The sequence below is a fragment of the Somniosus microcephalus genome, chromosome 19 (genome assembly GCF_052327205.1).
Source record: "Somniosus microcephalus isolate GS21.2 chromosome 19, FLI_Smic_1.0, whole genome shotgun sequence".
Taxonomy (NCBI): domain Eukaryota; kingdom Metazoa; phylum Chordata; class Chondrichthyes; order Squaliformes; family Somniosidae; genus Somniosus; species Somniosus microcephalus.
In genome coordinates, this window is record NC_141005.1 from 82,618,237 (window position 1) to 82,644,394 (window position 26,158).

Below are 26,158 nucleotides of genomic sequence, written 5' to 3' on the forward strand. Positions count from 1 at the left end.
GCCGCATAAGTTCTCGCCGGCCCCGTCGCCGCCGCGGATGTAGATGCCATAGTGGGGTGGATCTTAAAAAAGAGCTACACACACCCCAACTTTGTCACAGGCCTGGAGGTTTTTAATGGCCTCGGAAAAAGGGTCCTGAGCAGAGGGAGTGTAAATGTACTGGGCCACCTCTCCCCTTGATGGAATAAATTGGGAGGGGGCCCTTCCTTCCCTCTGCTCAATTGGTAATAATAAATAATAAGAGAATAAGAGGTGCCTTTTGAGAGGCAGAGAGAGGACAAGGAGAGAGAAAGAGGGGGATGGGAAGGAGGGGGGGGGCCGCAAAGGCAGGGTCCCCGCTTAAGGTGTTGGTCGGTGGGTGGGCGTCGGCTGGGTGCACTCCCCCGATGGAATACAAAGTCTTTAACGATGGTCTTCGGGCAGGGGGAGAAGATGTCTTCGCCTGGGTAGACTGGAGACAGCCCAGGTTCAGCCCCCACCAGGTCTTCTCGGCGTGCAGAAAACAAGCTTCACCTGGGCAGGCTCCAGCCAACCCAGGCCAGGCTTCCGGCCCGTCTTCCTTCCTCCCCCCGCCTACAATGCAAAGTCTTTAGGGGAGTGCACAAAGACACCCACCTGCAGATGTTTGAAAGTTGCAGCAGCTCCTCCCCTCCTTCCGAGTTGTAGCTGAGTGGTATTCTCTCCCCTCTCTCCCTCTCCTGGGCTGGAGGCCACGTTGGGAGGCAGTGATGGAAGGCCTCCTGTAGTTGTAAAACTGGCCTCCTCCTCTGTCCTCTACTCCTCCCTCTCCAGGCACCTCTGTGGTTGATGTTGGTTGCTGGTGGTGGTGGCCTGGGGTCACTCCTTCCTCTCCACTCCCAGGCCAAGGCAACCACCACCTCCGAAGCACCAGGAACAGCAACAGCACAACCTGCTCCACAGGCAGCAAGGAACAGACTGATCACCTTCACTTGTCAGTCTCCTGTGTTCATTGTTCCTAGTCTCTCCTCTTGTGTTAAATCAAAAACAACTAAAAATCCAGTAACTTTTAAGAACTCAAATCAGAAATCAGAAATTAAATTAAAATTTGGTCATTTGGACCTATTATGCACTCCAGTCCCCGCGGCGCCCACCGGTCACGAAATTGCTCGAGCGTGCCGGCGGAGACCGCGTGCTCCATCTCCAGGGCCACCCGGGCGCGAACATGGCCGCGGAAGGGCGGGAGGCAATCAGGCCGGACGACCCCCTCGACCGCCCGCTGCCTGGACCGATTAATGGCTTTCTTGGCCAGGCCCAGGAGCAGGCCCACGAGGAGGTCCTCCAACCTGCCCGCTCCCCTCCGCACGGGGTGACCGTAGATCAGGAGCGTGGGACTGAAGTGCAACCAAAATTTGAGGAGCAGCCCCTTCAAAAAATGGAAGAGGGGCTGCAACCTCTCACACCCCATATATACGTGGAACACGGACTCCTCCAGACCGCAAAACAAACAGGCGGTCTGGGAGTCCGTGAACCTATTTAAAAATCTATTGCACGGAACTGCCCTGTGCAACACCCTCCAGGCCAAGTCCCCGATAGAACAAGGGAGGACTCCCGCATAGAGAGACCCCCATTGGGGACCTCCGTCTCCGTCCGGAGGTAAAACGGCACGCCACGGCGTGTCCGGACGGCAGGCGAAGATGGCAAAGTGGAAGGTGTGCAAGAGCAGCCCGTACAGGAAACCCCTCCGCGCAGAATGAAAAAGCACGGAGGGTATTTCCTCGAGACGGCTCAAGTTGTGAGGCACCGATCCCCGAGGGGAGTTTCGGGGCAAGGCGCCGATAAGGAATTCCGTCCGAACGGGAGTAAGCTCGGACGGGATCTCCCCACGCGCCCGAGCCGCCTCGACACACCTCGTGGCGTCGGGGGGCAACATCGCTTTCACCGCCCCGATGGCGCTGACCGCGAGCCGGACGTTGTCCCACGACATGCGTCGCGCCAGCTCCTCTGGCGCCATCCAGCCCACTCCCCCGCCATCGAGTAGGTCCCCGACTCTAGTCACCCTGCCAGGCACAGCCCTGCGCTCCGCCAGCCACCCGAACTCGCGGACGTGGAGGTGCGGATTCCTGAACAGCGGCTCCCGGAGGACAGCCGCCGCTCCTGACGGGGGAGAGCTCCGCCTGGAGGCGACGGAGTTCCAAACCCATAGCAGTTCCTGGTAAAAGACAGGCAGCTCCTGCAGGCTGGCACGCCTGCCGCCCACTTTCAGAAACAGGAGCTGCGTGTCGTAATTGAGGCCGTGCAGCTGGCGGAAGAAATGCGTCGCCAGCGCACACCATCTTGGAGGATTCTCGACGTACAGGTATCTCTGCAGCGTCTGAAGACGGAAAGTCGCAGCCTGGGTGCGAAGGCACACCAGCGCCTGACCGCCCTCCCTAAGCGGGAGACTCAGAACCGCGGCAGCGACCCAGTGTATCCTGTTGTTCCAGAAGAAGTCGACGAGCTTCTTCTGTATCTTGGCGACAAACGCAGGGGGGGGGATCAGAGTAACCAACCGGTACCACAACATGGCGGCCACCAGTTGGTTTATGACCAACGCCCGACCCCTGTAGGACAACACTCGGAGCAATCCTGTCCAGCGTCCTAAGCGAGCGGTGACTTTGGCCTCCAGCTCGTGCCAGTTCGCCGGCCAGGCGTCCTCGGCCGGGCTGAGGTAGACTCCCAAGTAGAGGAGGTGCGTGGTGCTCCAGGCGAAGGGCCCGAACTCCTCCGGCAGAGAGTCCACCTGCCACTGACCCACCAGGAGTCCAGAACATTTCCCCCAGTTGATCCTGGCGGAGGATGCGTCCGAGTAAATCTGCTGGCATTCCCGCATCCTCCGCAAGTCAACGGGATCCGTGACCACGAGGAGCACGTCATCGGCGTAAGCCGAGAGGACCACCTCCACGCCCGGCCCTCGCAGAGCCAATCCCGCCAACCTCTTCCGCAAGAGGCGCAGGAAAGGCTCCACGCAAATGGCATATAACTGGCCGGACATGGGGCATCCCTGACGCACCCCCCTCCCGAAGCGAAGGGGCGCCGTCAAGGACCCGTTAACTTTAATCAGACACTCCGCGGCAGCGTACAGAAGTCGGATCCGGGCGACGAAATGCGTCCCGAACCCGAAAGCGCGCAGAGTCCCGAAAAGATACTCGTGATCCACCCTGTCGAACGCCTTCTCCTGATCCAGGGAAAGGAAGGCGACCGACAGACCAGCCCTCTGGGAATGGTGGACCAGGTCCCGGACCAGATGGATGTTATCGTGAATGGTCCGGCCCGGGACCGTGTAGGACTGGTCGGGATGGATCATGCGGGCCAGCACGGCGCCAAGGCGAACAGACATGGCCCTGGCAAAGATTTTGTAATCCGTGCTGAGGAGGGAGACCGGGCGCCAGTTCTTGAGGAGGCGGAGATCACCCCTCTTAGGCAGCAGGACGATCACCGCCCTGCGCCACGAGAGGGGCATCTCCCCGGTCGCCAGACATTCCCCCAGGACCCGCACGTAGTCGCCCCCCAGGACGCCCCAGAACGCCCTGTGGAACTCCACGGTCAGCCCGTCCAGCCCCGGGGACTTCCCCCTGGAGAGCTGGTGGAGGGCGCCGGACAGCTCCTCCAAACTCAGAGGAGCGTCCAGTTTTTCGGCGCCCTCCAGGCCGACCTTCGGCAGGTCCTCCCACAAAACTCCGCGCGCGTCCTCGCTGGACGGATCCGGAGAGAACAGAGCCCCGTAATAGGCGCGGGTCTCCGCGCGGATTCCCTCCGGATCCGAGACCGGAGATCCGTCGTCGGCCAGCAGCTCCAAAAGCTGCTTACGGACCCCCCGTCTTTTTTCCAGCGAGTAGAAGAAGGGGGAGCCGCGGTCCAGGTCCCGCAGGAACTGGATCCGCGACCTCACGTACGCGCCTCGGGACCCGACGAGCCGCAGGTCCTTCAGCGCGCCCTTCTTCTCTTCGTACGCCAGCCGCAGGGCCGGGTCCTCAGCGACTTGACCGAGACGGGACTCCAGGTCGAGCACCTCCTTCTCCAACTGCCCGACCCGGGCCTCCCGCCTCTTGGTCGACCCCTTCGCGTACTCCTGACAGAAGAGACGGATGTGAGCCTTGCCCACATCCCACCATAGCCTCAAGGAGGGGAAGCCCCCCTGCTTCCTTCTCCAGCCGGCCCAGAAAAGACCGAACGAATCCCGGAACCGCGCGTCCTCCAGCAGCAGGTTGTTAAAGTGCCAGTACGCGGACCGCCCCCCGGCGCGCGGCGGCACGAGCTCCGCCCACACCAGGTGGTGGTCCGTGCACGGCACCGGCCGCACGGAAGCCGCCGGAACGCAGGAGACGTACGCCCGGGAAATGTAGAGGCGGTCGATCCTGGACGCTCCTCCCCCAGACCTCACAAAAGTGAAGGCGCTGGAGTCGGGATGAAGATTACGCCAGACGTCCACCAAGTCGAGGGACCCGACCAGGTCCCTCAACTTCCCCACCGATGCCGGGCTCGGCTGGGTACCCGTGCGGTCCCTCGCCTCGAGGGTACAATTAAAATCCCCCCCGAGGACGACGCACTCGCCCGCGTCGACGGAGCCCAAAAGAGTGGACACTTCTTCAAAGAAGCGCGCTTGCTGCGCACCGGCCCCGGGGGCGTACACGTTCACTAGATGGAACGGCACGCCCCCCAGGCGAACGGTGACCTGGAGCAAGCGGCCCGGCACGAGCTCCTTGACCCCCAAGATCTCCGGCTGAAAATGTGGGGCCAACAAGATAGCCACCCCACTGGAAACACTGGAGAGGTGACTCATGTTGACCCCTCCTTGCCACTCCAGGAGCCACGTAGCCTCGTCTCCCGGAACGGTGTGGGTTTCTTGCAGGAAGCACACCGCATACTTCCCGTCCCGAAGGACCGAAAAGTTATTAAATCTGCGGCTAGCCTCCCTGCTGCCGTTGACGTTGAGGCTGGCTATGGTTATCTTCATTTCAGAAGCACAACCAACCCCTACTTAAAACTAACGGGGGAAGGGAGGGCGGCCGCTAGTCGACCGCCACTCCCTTAGCAGCCCGGTGAGGAATGCTCGGAACCGACACAGCTCGGACGGGCTCACGCCCGCGTCCGCACCCATGGTCTTGTAGGCGACGCGGGCCGACCCGACGAGCAGCGCCAGCCCCGACCATCTGTCGAGGGCCTGCCGGGTCCTGCGGCGACCCTGGCTCGTGGCCACAAATTCCCGGAGCTCCCTGATGGGAATAAGAACGAGGGGGGGCCCGGCGAGGGGCGCGAGGTCATCCATCGCCTCGTCGGCGATGGACTCTAAGTCTTCCTCCGCCCCCACCACCGAGTCCCCGTCCTCCTCCGGGGGGTCGCCACCGGCGGCCGAACCGTCCGCCACGCAGTGCGCGTCGGGCGGCCCGGCCGCGACAGCCGGCCCCGCCTCCGCCCCGATCCCACCCCCAGGATCGGTAGCGGAGGATTCCCCCCCGGGCTCCTTTAGGGGGGCCGGGCCAGAAGGCGGCGGCGGCCCGGAGACCCCCTCCGCCCCAGGCGCCGGAACGACCGGAGAGACCGGAGAGACGGGAGAACACGCGTACCCGATCGTCTCCAAGTCGCCCGGCGCCGGAGACACAGACGGAGGGTCCCCCTCCGCCACGCCACCGGCCTCCGACCCAGCAGACGGGGTAAATTTTCCACAGACCTCGACAAAGTCGAGCAGCACCTGGGAAAGGTCCGGGCCGCTCTGGGCGAGCTCATCGTCGGACGACTCGCCCGGCCCGGTCCCCTGGCCGCCCGACCCGTCGAGGGGTAACGCCACCGACAAAGGATCCGTCCCCGCCGCGGGTCGTCCCGCGACCCCCCCCACGGGCAGGGTCTCGTCCCCATCCCCGGGAGGCACGAGCCGGGCAGACGCTTCTGCCTCAGCTTCCCCAGGGACAGGCGACCCCTGCCGTTCGCCCGTAGTAGTGTTAGCGGTGGGGTGGGGCGCAGTGTCCGCGGCGGGCGACGACTCCCCCTGACCGGAGGGGCCTTCCACCTCCCTGTCGCCCCCCTCGTCCCGGGAGTCGCGCCTTCGCTTGAGCGCGGAGGGGTAGAGGGAGGCCTCCATGTCTTCAGGGGCCTCCCCTGCTCCTTCCAGAGGAGCGAGTTCTTTGGGTCCCCCGGACCCAAGCCCGGCCGCAGGTTCTGGCGGTCCCGCCTCGGCGGTCACGGCCGCGGGCTCAGGCACGGGGTCCCCCCCCGCTCCGCACTCCACTATCAGCGCCGCGATGCTCTCGGGCGTCAGGGGGTCCATGTTAAAGGGTACGCCCTCCTCGGGGGGACCCACCCTACGGTGTTTATTTTTCCCCAGCGCCTTTTTCCCGACCGGACATCCCTCCTCCCCCCCGCCGGAGGCCTGGACGACGATGGCCTCCGACGACGACCGCGCCCCGTTGGCTTTTGTTTGGGAGGGAGCGCGGCTAGACCCGGAGGGAGGAGCGGCGGCGGCGCCAGCCTTGGCCGCGCCGGATGACTTGGCGGCCTTGGAGGCGGGGCAGTTTTTCCGCACGTGCCCCACCTCCCTACAGGCGTGGCACCGCACGCCGTCCGACGTCCAAAAGACGCGGTACGGGGTCCCCCCGTGGAGGACCGTGAAAGCCCCGTCCGTCTCCCCCTCCCGCGCCAGCTGAACGAAGGCTTGGCGCCGGAAGGAGAAGACATGGCGAAGGCTGCCTTCCCGGAGCCCGAGCGGGATCGGGGAAATGCCCGACCTCACCTCCCCGAGTTGACGTAGGTGGGGGAGGAGGAGCTCACCGGTGATATAGGGCGGGACGTTCGACAGAACGACCCTCTGCGCGGTGGCCTCCAGCGGGTCCACCGGCAGGAAAGTCCCGCCCACGGTGAGCCCCTGAGCGATGGCCAGGGCCACCGCCCGCTCAGACTGCAGGAAGAAGACAGCCTTCCCATACATTTTTGAGGCGGCGACTATGGCCGGAGGGCCGACAACCCCGGCCATAGCCTTGACGCACGCCTCAATAGTCATGTCGGGGTGGGTGTAGCTCTTCACCCCGAGCTTGATGGTCATCAAGCGGAACGGCGACGGGGCAGCAGCAGCAGCGGGAGCGGCCGAGGCTTTGGCCGCCGCCGCCGCATAAGTTCTTGCCGGCCCCGTCGCCACCGCGGATGTAGATGCCATAGTGGGGTGGATCTTAAAAAAGAGCTACACACACCCCAAAAGTCACAGGCCTGAAGGTGTTAATGGCCTCGGTTATTATGTTTTCCCAGAGCAGAGGGAGTGTAAATTAACTGGCCCGCCTCTCCCCTTGATGGTATTAATTGGGAGGGGGGCCCTTCCTTCCCTCTGCTCAATGGGTAATTAGAAAAAATAAAAAAGAGGTGCCTTTTGGAGAGGCAGAGTGAGGACAAGGAGAGAGAAAGAGGGGGATGGGAAGAAGGGGGGGCCGCAAAGGCAGGGTCCCCACTTAAGGTGTTGGTCGGTGGGTGGGCGTCGGCTGGGTGCACTCCCCCGATGGAATAAACAAAGTCTTTAACGATGGTCTTCGGGCAGGGGGAGAAGATGTCTTCGCCTGGGCAGACTGGAGACAGCCCAGGTTCAGCCCACACCAGGTCTTTTTGGTGAGCAGGAAAGCAGCTTCACCCGGGCAGGCTCCAGCCAACCCAGGCCAGGCCTTCGGACCGTCTTCTTTTCCTCCCCCCGCCTAGAATGCAAAAGTCTTTAGGGGGGAATACACAAGGACACCCACCTGCAGATGTTTGGAATTGCAGCTCCTCCCCTCCTTCCAAGTGGAGCTGTTCGAGTCCTCTCTCCCTCTCTCCCTCTCCTGGGCTGGAGGCCGAATTGGGAGGCAGTGATGGAAGGCCTCCTGTAGTTGTAAAACTGGCCTCCTCCTCTGTCCTCTACTCCTCCCTCTCCAGGCGCCTCTGTGGTTGATGTTGGTTGCTGGTAGTGGTGGCCTGGGGTCACTCCTTCCTCTCCACTCCCAGGCCAAGGCAACCACCACCTCCTAAGCAGCAGGAACAGCAACAGCACAACCTGCTCCACAGGCAGCAAGGAACAGACTGAGCACCTTCACTTGTCAGTCTCCTGTGTTCATTGTTCCTAATCTCTCCTCTTGTGTTAAATCAGATCAAATCAAAAAACAAATATAACTAAAAACCCGTAACTTTTAAAAAACTCAAATCAGAGATTAAATTAAAATTTGGTCATTTGGACCTATTATGCACTCCAGTCCCCGCGGCGCCCACCGGTCACGAAATTGCTCGAGCGTGCCGGCGGAGACCGCGTGCTCCATCTCCAGGGCCACCCGGGCGCGAACATGGCCGCGGAAGGGCGGGAGGCAATCAGGCCGGACGACCCCCTCGACCGCCCGCTGCCTGGACCGATTAATGGCTTTCTTGGCCAGGCCCAGGAGCAGGCCCACGAGGAGGTCCTCCAACCTGCCCGCTCCCCTCCGCACGGGGTGACCGTAGATCAGGAGCGTGGGACTGAAGTGCAACCAAAATTTGAGGAGCAGCCCCTTCAAAAAATGGAAGAGGGGCTGCAACCTCTCACACCCCATATATACGTGGAACACGGACTCCTCCAGACCGCAAAACAAACAGGCGGTCTGGGAGTCCGTGAACCTATTTAAAAATCTATTGCACGGAACTGCCCTGTGCAACACCCTCCAGGCCAAGTCCCCGATAGAACAAGGGAGGACTCCCGCATAGAGAGACCCCCATTGGGGACCTCCGTCTCCGTCCGGAGGTAAAACGGCACGCCACGGCGTGTCCGGACGGCAGGCGAAGATGGCAAAGTGGAAGGTGTGCAAGAGCAGCCCGTACAGGAAACCCCTCCGCGCAGAATGAAAAAGCACGGAGGGTATTTCCTCGAGACGGCTCAAGTTGTGAGGCACCGATCCCCGAGGGGAGTTTCGGGGCGAGGCGCCGATAAGGAATTCCGTCCGAACGGGAGTAAGCTCGGACGGGATCTCCCCACGCGCCCGAGCCGCCTCGACACACCTCGTGGCGTCGGGGGGCAACATCGCTTTCACCGCCCCGATGGCGCTGACCGCGAGCCGGACGTCGTCCCACGACATGCGTCGCGCCAGCTCCTCTGGCGCCATCCAGCCCGCTCCCCCGCCATCGAGTAGGTCCCCGACTCTAGTCACCCTGCCAGGCACAGCCCTGCGCTCCGCCAGCCACCCGAACTCGCGGACGTGGAGGTGCGGATTCCTGAACAGCGGCTCCCGGAGGACAGCCGCCGCTCCTGACGGGAGAGAGCTCCGCCTGGAGGCGACGGAGTTCCAAACCCATAGCAGTTCCTGGTAAAAGACAGGCAGCTCCTGCAGGCTGGCACGCCTGCCGCCCACTTTCACAAACAGGAGCTGCGTGTCGTAATTGAGGCCGTGCAGCTGGCGGAAGAAATGCGTCGCCAGCGCACACCATCTTGGAGGATTCTCGACGTACAGGTATCTCTGCAGCGTCCGAAGACGGAAAGTCGCAGCCTGGGTGCGAAGGCACACCAGCGCCTGACCGCCCTCCCTAAGCGGGAGACTCAGAACCGCGGCAGCGACCCAGTGCATCCTGTTGTTCCAGAAGAAGTCGACGAGCTTCTTCTGTATCTTGGCGACAAACGCAGGGGGGGGGATCAGAGTAACCAACCGGTACCACAACATGGCGGCCACCAGTTGGTTTATGACCAACGCCCGACCCCTGTAGGACAACACTCGGAGCAATCCTGTCCAGCGTCCTAAGCGAGCGGTGACTTTGGCCTCCAGCTCGTGCCAGTTCGCCGGCCAGGCGTCCTCGGCCGGGCTGAGGTAGACTCCCAAGTAGAGGAGGTGCGTGGTGCTCCAGGCGAAGGGCCCGAACTCCTCCGGCAGAGAGTCCACCTGCCACTGACCCACCAGGAGTCCAGAACATTTCCCCCAGTTGATCCTGGCGGAGGATGCGTCCGAGTAAATCTGCTGGCATTCCCGCATCCTCCGCAAGTCAACGGGATCCGTGACCACGAGGAGCACGTCATCGGCGTAAGCCGAGAGGACCACCTCCACGCCCGGCCCTCGCAGAGCCAATCCCGCCAACCTCTTCCGCAAGAGGCGCAGGAAAGGCTCCACGCAAATGGCATATAACTGGCCGGACATGGGGCATCCCTGACGCACCCCCCTCCCGAAGCGAAGGGGCGCCGTCAAGGACCCGTTAACTTTAATCAGACACTCCGCGGCAGCGTACAGAAGTCGGATCCGGGCGACGAAATGCGTCCCGAACCCGAAAGCGCGCAGAGTCCCGAAAAGATACTCGTGATCCACCCTGTCGAACGCCTTCTCCTGATCCAGGGAAAGGAAGGCGACCGACAGACCAGCCCTCTGGGAATGGTGGACCAGGTCCCGGACCAGATGGATGTTATCGTGAACGGTCCGGCCCGGGACCGTGTAGGACTGGTCGGGATGGATCATGCGGGCCAGCACGGCGCCAAGGCGAACAGACATGGCCCTGGCAAAGATTTTGTAATCCGTGCTGAGGAGGGAGACCGGGCGCCAGTTCTTGAGGAGGCGGAGATCACCCCTCTTAGGCAGCAGGACGATCACCGCCCTGCGCCACGAGAGGGGCATCTCCCCGGTCGCCAGACATTCCCCCAGGACCCGCACGTAGTCGCCCCCCAGGACGCCCCAGAACGCCCTGTGGAACTCCACGGTCAGCCCGTCCAGCCCCGGGGACTTCCCCCTGGAGAGCTGGCGGAGGGCGCCGGACAGCTCCTCCAAACTCAGAGGAGCGTCCAGTTTTTCGGCGCCCTCCAGGCCGACCTTCGGCAGGTCCTCCCACAAAACTCCGCGCGCGTCCTCGCTGGACGGATCCGGAGAGAACAGAGCCCCGTAATAGGCGCGGGTCTCCGCGCGGATTCCCTCCGGATCCGAGACCGGAGATCCGTCGTCGGCCAGCAGCTCCAAAAGCTGCTTACGGACCCCCCGTCTTTTTTCCAGCGAGTAGAAGAAGGGGGAGCCGCGGTCCAGGTCCCGCAGGAACTGGATCCGCGACCTCACGTACGCGCCTCGGGACCCGACGAGCTGCAGGTCCTTCAGCGCGCCCCTCTTCTCTTCGTACGCCAGCCGCAGGGCCGGGTCCTCGGCGACTTGACCGAGACGGGACTCCAGGTCGAGCACCTCCTTCTCTAACTGCCCGACCCTGGCCTCCCGCCTCTTGGTCGACCCCTTCGCGTACTCCTGACAGAAGAGACGGATGTGAGCCTTGCCCACATCCCACCATAGCCTCAAGGAGGGGAAGCCCCCCTGCTTCCTTCTCCAGCCGGCCCAGAACCGACCGAACGAATCCCGGAACCGCGCGTCCTCCAGCAGCAGGTTGTTAAAGTGCCAGTACGCGGACCGCCCCCCGGCGCGCGGCGGCACGAGCTCCGCCCACACCAGGTGGTGGTCCGTGCACGGCACCGGCCGCACGGAAGCCGTCGGAACGCAGGAGACGTACGCCCGGGAAATGTAGAGGCGGTCGATCCTGGACGCTCCTCCCCCAGACCTCACAAAGGTGAAGGCGCTGGAGTCGGGATGGAGATTACGCCAGACGTCCACCAAGTCGAGGGACCCGACCAGGTCCCTCAACTTCCCCACCGACGCCGGGCTCGGCTGGGTACCCGTGCGGTCCCTGGCCTCGAGGGTACAATTAAAATCCCCCCCGAGGACGACGCACTCGCCCGCGTCGACGGAGCCCAAAAGAGTGGACACTTCTTCAAAGAAGCGCGCTTGCTGCGCACCGGCCCGAGGGGCGTACACGTTCACTAGATGGAACGGCACGCCCCCCAGGCGAACGGTGACCTGGAGCAAGCGGCCCGGCACGAGCTCCTTGACCCCCAAGATCTCCGGCTGAAAATGCGGGGCCAACAAGATAGCCACCCCACTGGAAACACTGGAGAGGTGACTCATGTTGACCCCTCCTTGCCACTCCAGGAGCCACGTGGCCTCATCTCCCGGAACGGTGTGGGTTTCTTGCAGGAAGCACACCGCATACTTCCCGTCCCGAAGGACCGAAAAGTTATGAAATCTGCGGCTAGCCTCCCTGCTGCCGTTGACGTTGAGGCTGGCTATGGTTATCTTCATTTCAGAAGCACAACCAACCCCTACTTAAAACTAACGGGGGAAGGGAGGGCGGCCGCTAGTCGACCGCCACTCCCTTAGCAGCCCGGTGAGGAATGCTCGGAACCGACACAGCTCGGACGGGCTCACGCCCGCGTCCGCACCCATGGTCTTGTAGGCGACGCGGGCCGACCCGACGAGCAGCGCCAGCCCCGACCATCTGTCGAGGGCCTGCTGGGTCCTGCGGCGACCCTGGCTCGTGGCCACAAAATCCCGGAGCTCCCTGATGGGAATAAGAACGAGGGGGGGCCCGGCGAGGGGCGCGAGGTCATCCATCGCCTCGTCGGCGATGGACTCTAAGTCTTCCTCCGCCCCCACCACCGAGTCCCCGTCCTCCTCCGGGGGGTCGCCGCCGGCGGCCGAACCGTCCGCCACGCAGTGCGCGTCGGGCGGCCCGGCCGCGACAGCCGGCCCCGCCTCCGCCCCGATCCCACCCCCAGGATCGGTAGCGGAGGATTCCCCCCCGGGCTCCTTTAGGGGGGGCCGGGCCAGAAGGCGGCGGCGGCCCGGAGACCCCCTCCGCCCCAGGCACCGGAACGACCGGAGAGACCGGAGAGACGGGAGAACACGCGTACCCGATCATCTCCAAGTCGCCCGGCGCCGGAGACACAGACGGAGGGTTCCCCTCCGCCACGCCACCGGCCTCCGACCCAGCAGACGGGGTAATTTTCCCGCACACCTCGACGAAGTCGAGCAGCACCTGGGAAAGGTCCGGGCCGCTCTGGGCGAGCTCATCGTCGGACGACTCGCCCGGCCCGGTCCCCTGGCCGCCCGACCCGTCGAGGGGTAACGCCACCGACAAAGGATCCGTCCCCGCCGCGGGTCGTCCCGCGACCCCCCCCACGGGCAGGGTCTCGTCCCCATCCCCGGGAGGCACGAGCCGGGCAGACGCTTCTGCCTCAGCTTCCCCAGGGACAGGCGACCCCTGCCGTTCGCCTGTAGTAGTGTCAGCGGTGGGGTGGGGCGCAGTGTCCGCGGCGGGCGACGACTCCCCCTGACCGGAGGGGCCTTCCACCTCCCTGTCCCCCCCCTCGTCCCGGGAGTCGCGCCTTCGCTTGAGCGCGGAGGGGTAAAGGGAGGCCTCCATGTCTTCAGGGGCCTCCCCTGCTCCCTCCAGAGGAGCGAGTTCTTTGGGTCCCCCGGACCCAAGCCCGGCCACAGGTTCCGGCGGTCCCGCCTCGGCGGTCACGGCCACGGGCTCAGGCACGGGGTCCCCCCCTGCTCCGCACTCCACTATCAGCGCCGCGATGCTCTCGGGCGTCAGGGGGTCCATGTCAAAGGGTACGCCCTCCTCGGGGGGACCCACCCTATGGTGTTTGCTCTTCCCCAGCGCCTTTTTTCCGACCGGACATCCCTCCTCCCCCCCGTCGGAGGCCTGGACGACGATGGCCTCCGACGACGACCGCGCCCCGTTAGCTTTTGTTCGGGAGGGAGCGCGGCTAGACCCGGAGGGAGGAGCGGCGGCGGCGCCAGCCTTGGCCGCGCCGGATGACTTGGCGGCCTTGGAGGCGGGGCAGTTTTTCCGCACGTGCCCCACCTCCCTACAGGCGTGGCACCGCACGCCGTCCGTGGTCCAAAAGACGCGGTACGGGGTCCCCCCGTGGAGGACCGTGAAAGCCCCGTCCGTCTCCCCCTCCCGCGCCAGCTGAACGAAGGCTTGGCGCCGGAAGGAGAAGACATGGCGAAGGCTGCCTTCCCGGAGCCCGAGCGGGATCGGGGAAATGCCCGACCTCACCTCCCCGAGTTGACGTAGGTGGGGGAGGAGGAGCTCACCGGTGATATAGGGCGGGACGTTCGACAGAACGACCCTCTGCGCGGTGGCCTCCAGCGGGTCCACCGGCAGGAAAGTCCCGCCCATGGTGAGCCCCTGAGCGATGGCCAGGGCCACCGCCCGCTCGGACTGCAGGAAGAAGACAGCCTTCCCGTACATTTTTGAGGCGGCCACTATGGCCGGAGGGCCGACAACCCCGGCCATAGCCTTCACGCACGCCTCAATAGTCATGTCGGGGTGGGTGTAGCTCTTCACCCCGAGCTTGATGGTCATCAAGCGGAACGGCGACGGGGCAGCAGCAGCAGCGGGAGCGGCCGAGGCTTTGGCCGCCGCCGCCGCATAAGTTCTCGCCGGCCCCGTCGCCGCCGCGGATGTAGATGCCATAGTGGGGTGGATCTTAAAAAAGAGCTACACACACCCCAAAAGTCACAGGCCTGAAGGTGTTAATGGCCTCGGAAAAAGGGTCCTGAGCAGAGGGAGTGTAAATGTACTGGGCCACCTCTCCCCTTGATGGAATAAATTGGGAGGGGGCCCTTCCTTCCCTCTGCTCAATTGGTAATAATAAATAATAATAAGAGGTGCCTTTTGAGAGGCAGAGAGAGGACAAGGAGAGAGAAAGAGGGGGATGGGAAGGAGGGGGGGGGCCGCAAAGGCAGGGTCCCCGCTTAAGGTGTTGGTCGGTGGGTGGGCGTCGGCTGGGTGCACTCCCCCGATGGAAAAAAACAAAGTCTATAACGATGGTCTTCGGGCAGGGGGAGAAGATGTCTTCGCCTGGGTAGACTGGAGACAGCCCAGGTTCAGCCCCCACCAGGTCTTCTCGACGTGCAGAAAAACACGCTTCACCTGGGCAGGCTCCAGCCAACCCAGGCCAGGCTTCCGGCCCGTCTTCCTTCCTCCCCCCGCCTACAATGCAAAGTCTTAAGGGAGTGCACAAGACACCCACCTGCAGATGTTTGAAAGTTGCAGCAGCTCCTCCCCTCCTTCCGAGTTGAAGCCGAGTGGTAATCTCTCCCCTCTCTCCCTCTCCTGGGCTGGAGGCCAAGTTGGGAGGCAGTGATGGAAGGCCTCCTGTAGTAGTAAAACTGGCCTCCTCCTCTGTCCTCTACTCCTCCCTCTCCAGGCACCTCTGTAGATGGTTTTAGGTTGCTGGTAGTGGTGGCCTGGGGTCACTCCTTCCTCTCCACTCCCAGGCCAAGGCAACCACCACCTCCTAAGCAGCAGGAACAGCAACAGCACAACCTGCTCCACAGGCAGCAAGGAACAGACTGAGCACCTTCACTTGTCAGTCTCCTGTGTTCATTGTTCCTAATCTCTGGTGTTAATTGTTCCTAACCCTGTGTTAGTTTTTAATCAGCCTGTTAGCTGTTTATGGGTGGCACCTGGTTTTCTTGGTATATAAGTTCTGTTGTTGTTTCACTCAGTGCTCAGTCCTCACTAGGGTGAACCAGGGAGTTAGTCTTGACAATGTTCCTTGTCTTGACTAGGTTCTCTGTGTGACTAGCCTTTCCTCTATGGCAGCTTGCCTTCACAAGCTGGCTGCCATAGTTCTCTCGAGCTATGTATCTAAGTCTGTGTTCTAGTTCTCTCGAGCTATGTATCTAAGTCTGTGTTCTAGTTCTCTCGAGCTATGTATCTAAGTCTGTGTTCTTGTCTCTGGATTTAAGATGTATTTAAGTCTTGTTCTGTTGAGCTGCTTGTCTTGGTTAGGTGCTGTTTGGACTAGCGTGTTGCCATGTGGGAGCCGTTGGGATCTTGTCTTGAGCCTTGCATTGGTAAGCCGATTACCCTTGGGGTAGCTTGTCTGGAGTTGTGCCTCGGCAAGCCGGTTGCCCCTTGTGGTAGCTTGTCGCAAGCTCAGTATAGACAAGTGGGCTTCCTCATGGAAGCTGTCCTGAGTTCCTATCTTGACTAGCTGTCTTGTAACTTGTCTCTAGTTCTCTTGTCTCTAGTTCTTATGTATATTGCTGTGTCCCTTGTGTTAATCTGGTTATGTGTGAATCTAGTAAAGTTCAAACAAAGTACTGTATATTTGTCTCTTGTCTGGTTTCTGCACTTGGGTCCAGATCCTACCTCGCCCGGAGAGCACGGCCTCGTATTTATACGGCCCCGTGGCTCCCCAACCCTGACAAGGATGAGGAGGACAATGGAAAGGGTACTCACCCTGACCAACCGAGTGAGGTCGTTAAACTTTTTCCGGCATTGGTCACCAGTCCTGGGGACATCGCTGTTGGCTGTGACCCTCTGGGCGATTTCCCTCCAGGCTCTCCTGTACAGCCTCTTGGGAGCCTTCTTGCCACTGTCCGGGCACAAGATATCTCTTCTCTTCTCCAAACCCCTAAGCAGCACCTTCAAATCATGGGCAGAGAAGCGCTGCGCTCGCTCACGGGCCCTCTGCATCGTTGCTGGCGCTATTTCTCTCCAGCAGCAGTGTTTAGGCCTAGCTGGAGGGCTGCAGTATCCAGGGCGTGGCAGCAGACCAAGTCAGCCCTTCCCCCTTTAAGAGCTGGCCGGCGCCAGGGTGTCTGCTGTCAATCAAAACATGACCGCACCTGCGCTGCGCCCGGCCTCGGCGGTATCAGTCTGCACCGCCGGCTTAGCGCCTAAAGATAGGGGTGCAACGCCAGTTTTAGCGCTCGAGCAAACTCCTTGGCCAAAGCTACTGAATATCGGCGAAGTGGCCTCCACTTTCCGGCGGGCGCAAACTTTAGCGCCCGCCCGACTTTACCGCCCCAAAAGTGGCTATACTGAATTTCTAGGCCTATGACTCTAAGTGGGCCAGGAATTCTACAGGTGGCACTGTAATTCTACAGCTGGGACAGGACTTCTACAGATGGGACAGGAATTCTACAGGTTGGTCTGGAATTCTACCAGCAGGACTGGAATTCTACAGGTGGGTCAGGAATTCGACAGGAGGGACTGGAATTCTACAGGCGGGTCTGGAATTCTACAGGTAGGACTTGATTTCTACAGATGGGACAGGAATTCTACAGGTGGGACAGGAATTCTGCAGGTGGGTCTTGAATTCTACAGGTAGGACTTGAATTCTACAGGTGGGACAGGATTCTACAGGTGGGACAGGAATTCTGCATGTGGGACTTGAATTCTACAGGTGGGACTGAATTCTACAGGTGGGACAGGAATGCTACAGGTGGGTCTGAATTCTACAGGTGGTACTGGAATTCTACAGGTGGGACAGGAATTCTACAGGTAGCACTGGAATTCTACAGGTGGGACTGAATTCTACCGGTGGTACTGGAATTCTACAGGTGTGACAGGAATTCTACAGATAGGACAGGAATTCTACATGTGGGACAGGAATCCTACCATGCGACTGGAATTCTACAGGTGGGGCTGAATTCTACAGGAGGGACTGGAAGTCTTCAGATGGGACAGGAATGCTACAGGTGGGACAGGAATTCTACAGGTGGGTCAGGAATTCCACAGGAGGGACTGGATTTCTACAGGTGCGTCTGGAATTCTACAGGTCGGCCAGGAATCCTAGAGGTGGGCCTGAATTCTACAGTTCGGACAGGAATTCTACAGGTGGGCCTGGAATTCTACAGGTGGGACTGGATTTCTACTTTGGGACTGGAATTCTTCAAGTGGTACTGGACTTCTACAGGTGGGACTGGAATTCTACTGGTAGGACTGGACTTCTATAGGTGGGACAGGAATTCTACCAGTGGGACTGGAAATCTTCAGATGGGTCTGAATTCTACAGGTGGGAGTGAATTCTACAGGTGGGACTGGACTTCTACAGGTGGGACTGGAATTCTACCGCTGGGACAGGAATTCTACAGGTGGGGCAGGAATTCTACAGGAGCGACTGAAATTCTACAGGAGGGACTGGAATTCTACAGGAGAGACTGGAATTCTACAGGAGGGACTGGAATTCTACAGGAGGGACTGGAATTCTACAGGAGGGATGGGAATTCTACAGGAGGGACTGGAATTCTACAGGAGGGACTGGAATTCTACAGGTGGGGCTGGAATTCTACAAAAGGGACTGGAATTCTACAGGTGGGACAGGAATTCTACAGGTGGCTCTGGAACCCTACAGCTGGGCCAGGAATTCTACAGGAGGGACAGGAATTCTACAGGTCGGACTGGAATTCTACAATTGGGACAGGAATTCTGTATGTGGTACTGGAATCCTGCAGGTGAGAATGAGTCTACTGATTTGCTGACGGACTCTGGTTTTGGATTAGCTGAGAGACTCTGTATCGGGATTGGTTGAGGGTCTCTGTGTTTGGATTGGCTGAGGGACTCTGCATCTGGATTGGCTGGGATTCTGGGTCTGGATTGGCTGGATGTCTATGTTTGGATTGACTGAGGGACTGTGTTTCTGCATTAGCTGAGAGACTCTGTGTATGGCTTGGCTGAGACACTTGTTCAGCATTACTACTACTTTTGTCTGACGGGCAAAGCTTATAATGGGATGTCTAGTTTAGCTATCAATTCGATGGCCTCCTGAAATGCAGAGTGGAGAAATTAGTTGCTTCCCTCAACAGATCTTAAAGTCAATATGATGTTTCTCCTGATTGTTTACAGCTCATGGAGCACGGTGGCATAGCGGCGATTTATTGTGTGTTCTCCTCCCACCTGTGGTGGCGCTGTCACAGCAGATAAATGGTTGGGCGTTCTCTTGGTTAAGTTTAGCTCTCTTTGTTCGGAACTTGCCAGAACTTCCTTTTCCCTTCGAATAAAGCACTTCATGTTTGAATCTCTGAGTTCTGAGTTCTAATTGTGTCTAGGTAAAAAGGTACCGACACAACAAAGTGGCGACGAGGAGCGGATGAATCTGCGTACATTACAGGTGCAGTGAGTAAACAGAAATTTAAATTTGAAATGTGAGATGGCTACTATATTAGGAAACATCGGTGATTTTGATGAAAATGTGGAGCAATGGAGCGCTTATACAGAATGTTTTGACTATTTTGTCTTGCCGAATGCGGTGGCAAACGAAAAGGTTGTGCCTACCTTTTTGAGTGTAATGGGGCCGAAGACATTCAATTTACTTCGCAGCCTTGTGTAGCCAGATAAGCCAGGAACTAAAACATATAAGCAACTAGTGGAAATTCTTGGAGCACATTTTTCACCAAAACCTCTGGTTATTGCTGAGAGATTTAGATTTCACAAACGGAATCAAGAGGAGGGGGAATCAGTGACGATGTTTATTGCTGCTTTAAAAAGGTTGTCGGAACACTGCCAGTTCAAGGAGGTGCTGAATGACACCATTAGAGACAGACTCGTGTGTGGTCTGCAAACTGGGACGTGCGTGGCTAGAGAAAATCATGCTGGACTGGCCTGCAATCCGCATGATGTCAAAAGGGGAGCCAGGTCTGACTGCAGTGTTAAACAAACATGCAGAACTCTTCAATGGGGAACTTGGGAGCATGAAAAAGATCAGCGTGAGACTGGACATTAAACCTGACAGCAAGCCGAAGTTTCACAAAGCCCGACCTATACCCTATGCAATTAGGCCAAAAGTTGAGGCTAACTTGGAGGCCTTAGTCGAGAATGGAGTCCTGGAGCCTGTGAGCGTGAGCAAATGGGCCACACCCATTGTTCCTGTCCTGAAAAAGGATGGATCTGTTCGAATCTGCGGGGATTTTAAAGTGACTATTAACCCGGTGCTGTCTGCAGAACAGTACCCTCTTCCCCTCATTGATGATCTTTTTACGGGCCTGGTCGGAGGGCAAAAGTTCAGCAAAATAGACTTATGCCAGGCTTATCTACAAATGCATGTCGATGACAAATCAAAGGAGCTGCTGACAATTGTGACACACAAGGGGCTATACAGGTACTGCCGCCATCCGTTTGGAATTACGTCAGCCCCTGCTCTATTCCAAAGGGCAATGGATCAGATTTTGAGTGGACTGCCAGGAGTCCAGTGCTACCTGGACGACATCCTTGTCACTGGGACAAATGAGGAGGATCATCTTCTGAACTTGGATGCGACACTACAACGACTGAAAGAGTACGGACTCAGAGTTCATAAAGACAAATGTGAATTCTTTCAGTCTTCAGTTGAGTGCCTGGGGCATGTGATTGACGCTACTGGCCTGCATAAGGCGCCGTCAAAGGTCAAGGCGATCGTGGAGGCCCCAGCACCCCAGAATGTGAGCCAGTTACGTTCATTTCTGGGGTTACTTAACTACTATGGGAAGTTTATTCCAGACTTAGCAACATTGCTGAAGCCGTTAGATCAGTTGCTATGTCAAGGCAAAACATGGAAATGGACTGAACTGTGCAACGAAGCTTTCGCCCAAGTAAAGAAAGCATTGCTGAAATCGGAGGCCCTGACACACTTCGACCCAAAGCTACCCGTGCAGCTAGCATGTGATGCGTCACCATATGGTGTGGGAGCAGTCATATCCCACATCATGCCTTCGGATGAAGAGAAACCTATCGCCTTCGCATCACGCACCTTGAACAAGGCTGAGAGTAACTATGCGCAGATCGAGCGCGAGGCCTTGGGAATCGTTCTTGGAATTCTATAATTTCATCAGTACCTGTTTGGGAGAAGGTTCACACTCCTGACGGACCACCGTCCATTGACTTCAATCTTCGGGCCCCACACCGGAATTCCGTCTCTCGCTGCAAGCAGGATGCAAAGGTGGGCTTTACTGTTGTCAGGACACACATACGACATCAAATATCGCAAATCAGACTTGCACGGCAATGCAGACAGTCTCTCGAGGCTACCCTTGCCTGTTACTCCCCCAGAGCCTCGTCAGATAGACATCTTCTACTTTAGACAAGTGGAGGGAGCACCTGTCACTGCAGTTCAGGTGCGAAGGTACACCTGCAACGATCCAGTCCTGTCTGAGGTAATGGACGATGTCATTCGAGGGAGAGCTATAGGAGTTTCTCCTAGTTTGAAACCTTACGTTTCAAAAAGAAATGAGCACTCCGTCCAGGCAGGTTGTCTTCTTTGGGGACGCCGTGTCATCATTCCGCCACCTCTGAGGGAACCTATACTGCAACAACTTCATACAGGCCACAGTGGGATGGTTCGGATGAAGGAAATGGCAAGAAGCTACTTCTGGTGGCCAGGTCCCAATGGAAATATTGAGGAGAAAGCCAAAACATATTCCCCATGTCAAAGGGTCCGGAATGTTCCACAGCTGGCAACCCTACACCCCTGGGATTGGCCTGAAGAAGTGTGGCAGCGAGTACATGTGGACTTCGCCGGTCCTTTCGAAGTGAAGATGTTTATGGTGGTTGTGGACGCTCGTAGCAAGTGGCCGGAGGTCGCTGCGATGAGGTCTACCACGGCAGAGAAAACAATTGAGAAACTTGGTGAGATGTTCAGCCGTTATGGCTCACCGGAACAACTCGTAAGTGACAACGGTCCACAATTTGTATCACAGGAGTTTGCAACCTTCCTGCATGTGAATGGTGTCCAACACATCAGGTCTGCGCCCTGTCATCCCTCTACTAACGGCCTGGCAGAAAGGTTCGTGCAAACTTTGAAGCACGCCTTGAAGGCATCGCAAGGTCAGGGCTCAATCCACCAACATCTGAACAGCGTCCTGTTGTCCTACAGGAACAAGCCGCATGCCACAACCAAAACTTCCCCCGCTTCGCTCATGATGAAGAGGCAGCTGCGGACAAGTTTTGGCTTACTCAAACCTCCAAGGGCAGAGCAGGTTGTCCATCGTCAACAACAAGCTCAAGTTGAAAAGAGAGAGAAAAGAGCCAAGGAGAGACGGTTTCATCCTGGAGAACACGTCCTAGCTCGAAACTACAACACTGGACCGAAATGGGTTCCTGCTATGGTGGTCGCACAGACTTATACGGTTGAGACTGCTGAGGACGTCGTCTGGAGAAGACACACAGATCAACTGTTGCTAGGAGCAGAGACAGCCACAGAGGCTCCAACGGCTGGTTGGCCTGAACTGTTTCCGGATGATACCGCAAACCAGCATCCTTTGCCACAGTGCTCTTCTCCAACACAGGAAGTCAGAGACTGTTCCACCTGTGCAAACTCCTGACTTTCGACTGACACAGGCACCTTCTCTATCTAGGCCTTTGTCAATGCCTACTGCTGTGGAAGCCAGCGATGACCGCCGGTATCCTGTCAGAGAGCAGCGGCCTCCAAGACACTTGGATCTGTAGGCTTAGTGACTTACCCACAAGACTGGGGCAGAATAAACCCCAGGGTAAAGTCAGGGATTGAGGCAGTCTACCTCTACCCTAGGTTAGTTGAGTGCATTGAAAGTAACTTACCTGTTGAGGAATAATGTGGACCTTCCATTTAAGAGGGGAGGAATATGTTATGTATTGTGTGTTCTCCTCCCACCTGTGGTGGCGCTGTCACAGCAGATAAATAGTTGGGTGTTCTCTTGGTTAAGTTTAGCTCTTTGTTCGGAACTTGCCAGAACTTCCTTTTCCCTTCGAATAAAGCACTTCATGTTTGAATCTCTGAGTTCTAATTGTGTCTAGGTAAAAAGGTACCGACACAACATGCATTACTACTACTTTTGTCTGACGGGCAAAGTTTATAATGGGATGTCTAGTTTAGCTATCAATTCGATGGCCTCCTGAAATGCAGAGTGGAGAAATGAGTTGCTTCCCTCAACAGATCTTAAGGTCGATATGATGTTTCTCCTGATTGTTTACAGCTCATGGAGCACGGTGGCATCGCGGCGAATGACGGTGGGGAATGTGGGACAGCACCGGGAGCCACCGTTCCTGACACCGTCCTCATGGCAGCGTTTAGCTGCAGGTTCTTGATCTGTGTGTGGCAGCTGCAGGACCATGAGGCAAAGCAGTATACTGCAGCAAGTAGACGAGGTCACTATTGTGGTACGAAGTGCTCTGGCTGTGCTCCCCCATGATGTTCCAGTGAGTTTCTGGACCACGTCCACCTGGTTTTTACTTTTTGACCGGCATTGGTGATATGAGGCCAGTAGGTGGGAGCCTTGACCAGGGTGACACCCAGGAATTTTGGGTGGGGTTCATAGGTGTTCTGGATTGGCTGAGGGACTCTGGGTCTGGATTGGCTGGAGGGACTCTGGGTCTGATGAAAACCTGCCCTTTCACCTCCTCTCTTCCTACTGTCCAGGGTCCCAAACACTCCTTCCAGGTGAAACAGTGATTTACTTGTACTTCTTTCAAATTAGTATACTGTATTTGCTGCTCGTGATGCGGTCTCCTTTACACTGGGGAGACCAAACGCAGATTGGGTGACCGCTTTGCGATCCGCAAGCGTGACCCTGATCTATTGGCTGCCTATCATTTTATTTCTCCGCCCCACTCCTACTCTAACCTCTCTGACCTCGGCCTCCTACACTGATCCAATGAAGCTTAACGTAAGCTCGAGGAACAGCACCTCATCTTTCGATTAGGCACTTTACAGGCTTCCGGACTCAACATCAAGTTCAACAATTTCAGATCATAACCACCGCTCCCATTTTTTTCGGGCAGTAGCTTTTGGTAATGCAATAACAAAATACTGTGGATGCTGGAAGTCTGAAACAACAACAGAAAATGCTGGAAACACTCACCAGTTCTGATAAAGGGTCATTGACCTGAAACGTTAACTCTGTTTTTCTCTCCACGATGCTGCCTGGCCTGCTGAGTGTTACCAGCTTTTGGTAATGATTCGGCTTTTGTCATTTTCAGCTCCTCTAGACCCAGCTTTTGTTTCTTTACTTGTCCCAATACCAACCCCTTTTGTCTTGCACCATTGTCCCTTTTGTCATTTAAACACTCCTGCCTTTCTCCCCGTCCCGCTTTTTCTGCCTCTGCACTTGCTAAAACCTGTTATATCTCTAACTTTTTCCAGTTCTGATGAGAGGACAGACCTGAAACATTAACTCTGTTTCTCTCTCCACAGCCTTGGTCCAAACATGGACAAAACAGCTGAATTCCAGAGTTGAGGTGAGAGTGACTACCCTTGACATCAAGGCAGCATTTACCTGAGTATGGCATCAAGGAGCCTGAGTAAAATTGAAGTCAATGGGAATCAAGGGGAATACTCTCCACTGGCTGAAATCATACCTAGCACAAAGGAAGATGGTTGTGGTTGTTGGAGGCCAATCTTCTCAGCCCCAGGATATTGCTGCAGGAGTTCCTCAGAGCAGTGTCCTAGGCCCAACCATCTTCAGCTGCTTCATCAATGATCTTCCCTCCATCATAAGGTCAGATATGGGGAAGTTCGCTGATGACTGCACAGTGTTCAGTTCCATTCACAACTACTCAGATAATGAAGCAGTCCATGCCTGCATGCAGCAAGACCTGGACAATATTCAGGCTTGGGCTGATAACTGATAAGTAACATTCGCGCCACACAAGTGCCAGGCAATTACTATCTAATACAAGAGCGAGTCTAACCACCACCCCTTGACATTCAATGGCAATACCATCGCTGCATCCCCCACCATCAACATCCTGGGTAACAACAGAAAATGCTGGAAAAACTCAGCAGGCCAGGCAACATCCGTGGAGAGAGAAACAGAGTTAACGTTTCAGGTCGAAGACCCTTCATCAGAACTGAGAAAAAAGCAGGAAATGAAACAGATTAAGAAGCAAGTTTGGGGGCTGGAAAATGGGGGAGGGGATGAAAGAACAAAAGGGAAGGTCTGGGAGAGGTGAAGAGACATTAAGAGATATTCAAGGTGAGACGCAATGGTAATAGGACAGGTAAAGAGACAAAAGATGGCTCTAGATGAAGTGTGAGATATGCTGGCAGAATGAAAGACAGCTGCCTTGTGGGAGAGAAAAAAAAAGGAAAACGCACAAACCAAAAGTGTGGCTAAAAAATATATAAAAATACGATAGGGGCCGAGTGAGGTCTGAGTGGAAATGGAGCGGTGAATTGAAATGACAGGCGACCGGAAGCTCGGGGTCACCCTTACGGACTGAACGGAGGTGTTCCGCAAAGCAGTCACCCAATCTGCGTTTGGTCTCCCCAATGTAGAGGAGACCACATCGTCCTCGGCCTCTTACATTGTTCCACGGAAGATCACCGTAAGCTCGAGGAACAGCACCTCATCATCCGATTGGGCACTTTACAGCCTTCCGGACTCAATGTCGAATTCAACAATTTCAGATCATAACCTCGGCCCCGATCATATTTTTATACATTTTTTATCCACACCTTCGGTTTGTGCCTTTTCCTTTTTGTCTCTCCCACATGGCAGCTGTCAGCGCATTTCACACTTCATCTAGAGCCATCCTTTGCCTCTTTACCTGTCCTATTACCATCTCGTCTCGCCTTGAATATCTCTCAATGTCTCTTCACCTCCCAGACCTTCCCTTTTGTTCTTTCATCCCCCCCCCCCATTTCCCAACTCCCAAACTTGCTGCTTAATCTGTTTCATTTTCTGCTTTTTTCTCAGTTCTGAAGAATGGTTTCGACCTGAAACGTTAACTCTGTTACTCTCTCCACGGATGTTGCCTGGCCTGCTGAGTTTTTCCAGCGTTTTCTGTTGTTATTTTGGATTTCCAGCATCCACAGTATTTTGCTATCAACATCCTGGGGTTCACCATTGACCAGAAACTTAACTGGAATAGCCACATAAATACTGTGGCTACAAGAGCAGGTCAGAGGCTGGGTATTCTGTGGCGAGTGTCTCACCTCCTGACTTCCCAAAGCCTTTCCACCATCTACAAGACAGAAGTTAGGAGTGTGATGGAATACTCTCCACTTGCCTGGATGAGTGCAGCTCGAGCAACACTCAAGAAGCTCGACACCATCCAGGACAAAGCCTTCCGCTTGATCGACACCCCATCCACCACCTTAAACATTCACTCCCTCCACCACTGGCGCACCGTGGCTGCAGTGTGTACCATCTACAAGATGCACTGCAGCATCTCGCCAAGGCTTCTTCAGCAGCACCTCCCAAACCCGCGAACTCTTCCATCTAGAAGGACAAGTGCAGCAGGCACATGGGAACACCACCACCTCCAAGTTCCCCTCCAAGTCACACACCATCCTGACTTAGAAATATATCGGCCGATCCTTCATCATCGCTGGGTCATAATCCTGGAACTCCCTCCCTAACAGCACTGTGGGAGCACCTTCCCCACACGGACTGCAGCAGTTCAAGAGGCGGCTCACCACCACCTTCTCAATGGATGGGCAATAAATGCCGGCCTGACCTGCAGAGAATTTCCAGCATTTTTTGTTTAAATTTCAGATTTCCAGCATCCGCAATATTTTCCTTTTGCTTTAGGACTCGTGGTCTGGATTGGCTGAGGGATTCCGGGTCCAGATTGGCTGAGGGACTCCGAGTCCAGATTGGACTCGAGAGTCTCTCAGCCAGGTCCGGACCTTGGCTGA

The 26,158-nt window shown here is 57.3% G+C and overlaps 1 protein-coding gene across 1 annotated transcript in view; it reads left to right on the top strand.

The window, feature by feature from the left end:
* The window catches only part of pik3ip1 (phosphoinositide-3-kinase interacting protein 1), a 140,904-nt gene that overhangs the window by 43,332 nt on the left and 71,414 nt on the right, over positions 1-26,158 (top strand). Inside the window, 1 exon segment of the mRNA XM_085962124.1 lies at positions 22,494-22,677. Coding sequence (XP_085818250.1) covers positions 22,494-22,677 — 184 coding nt within the window.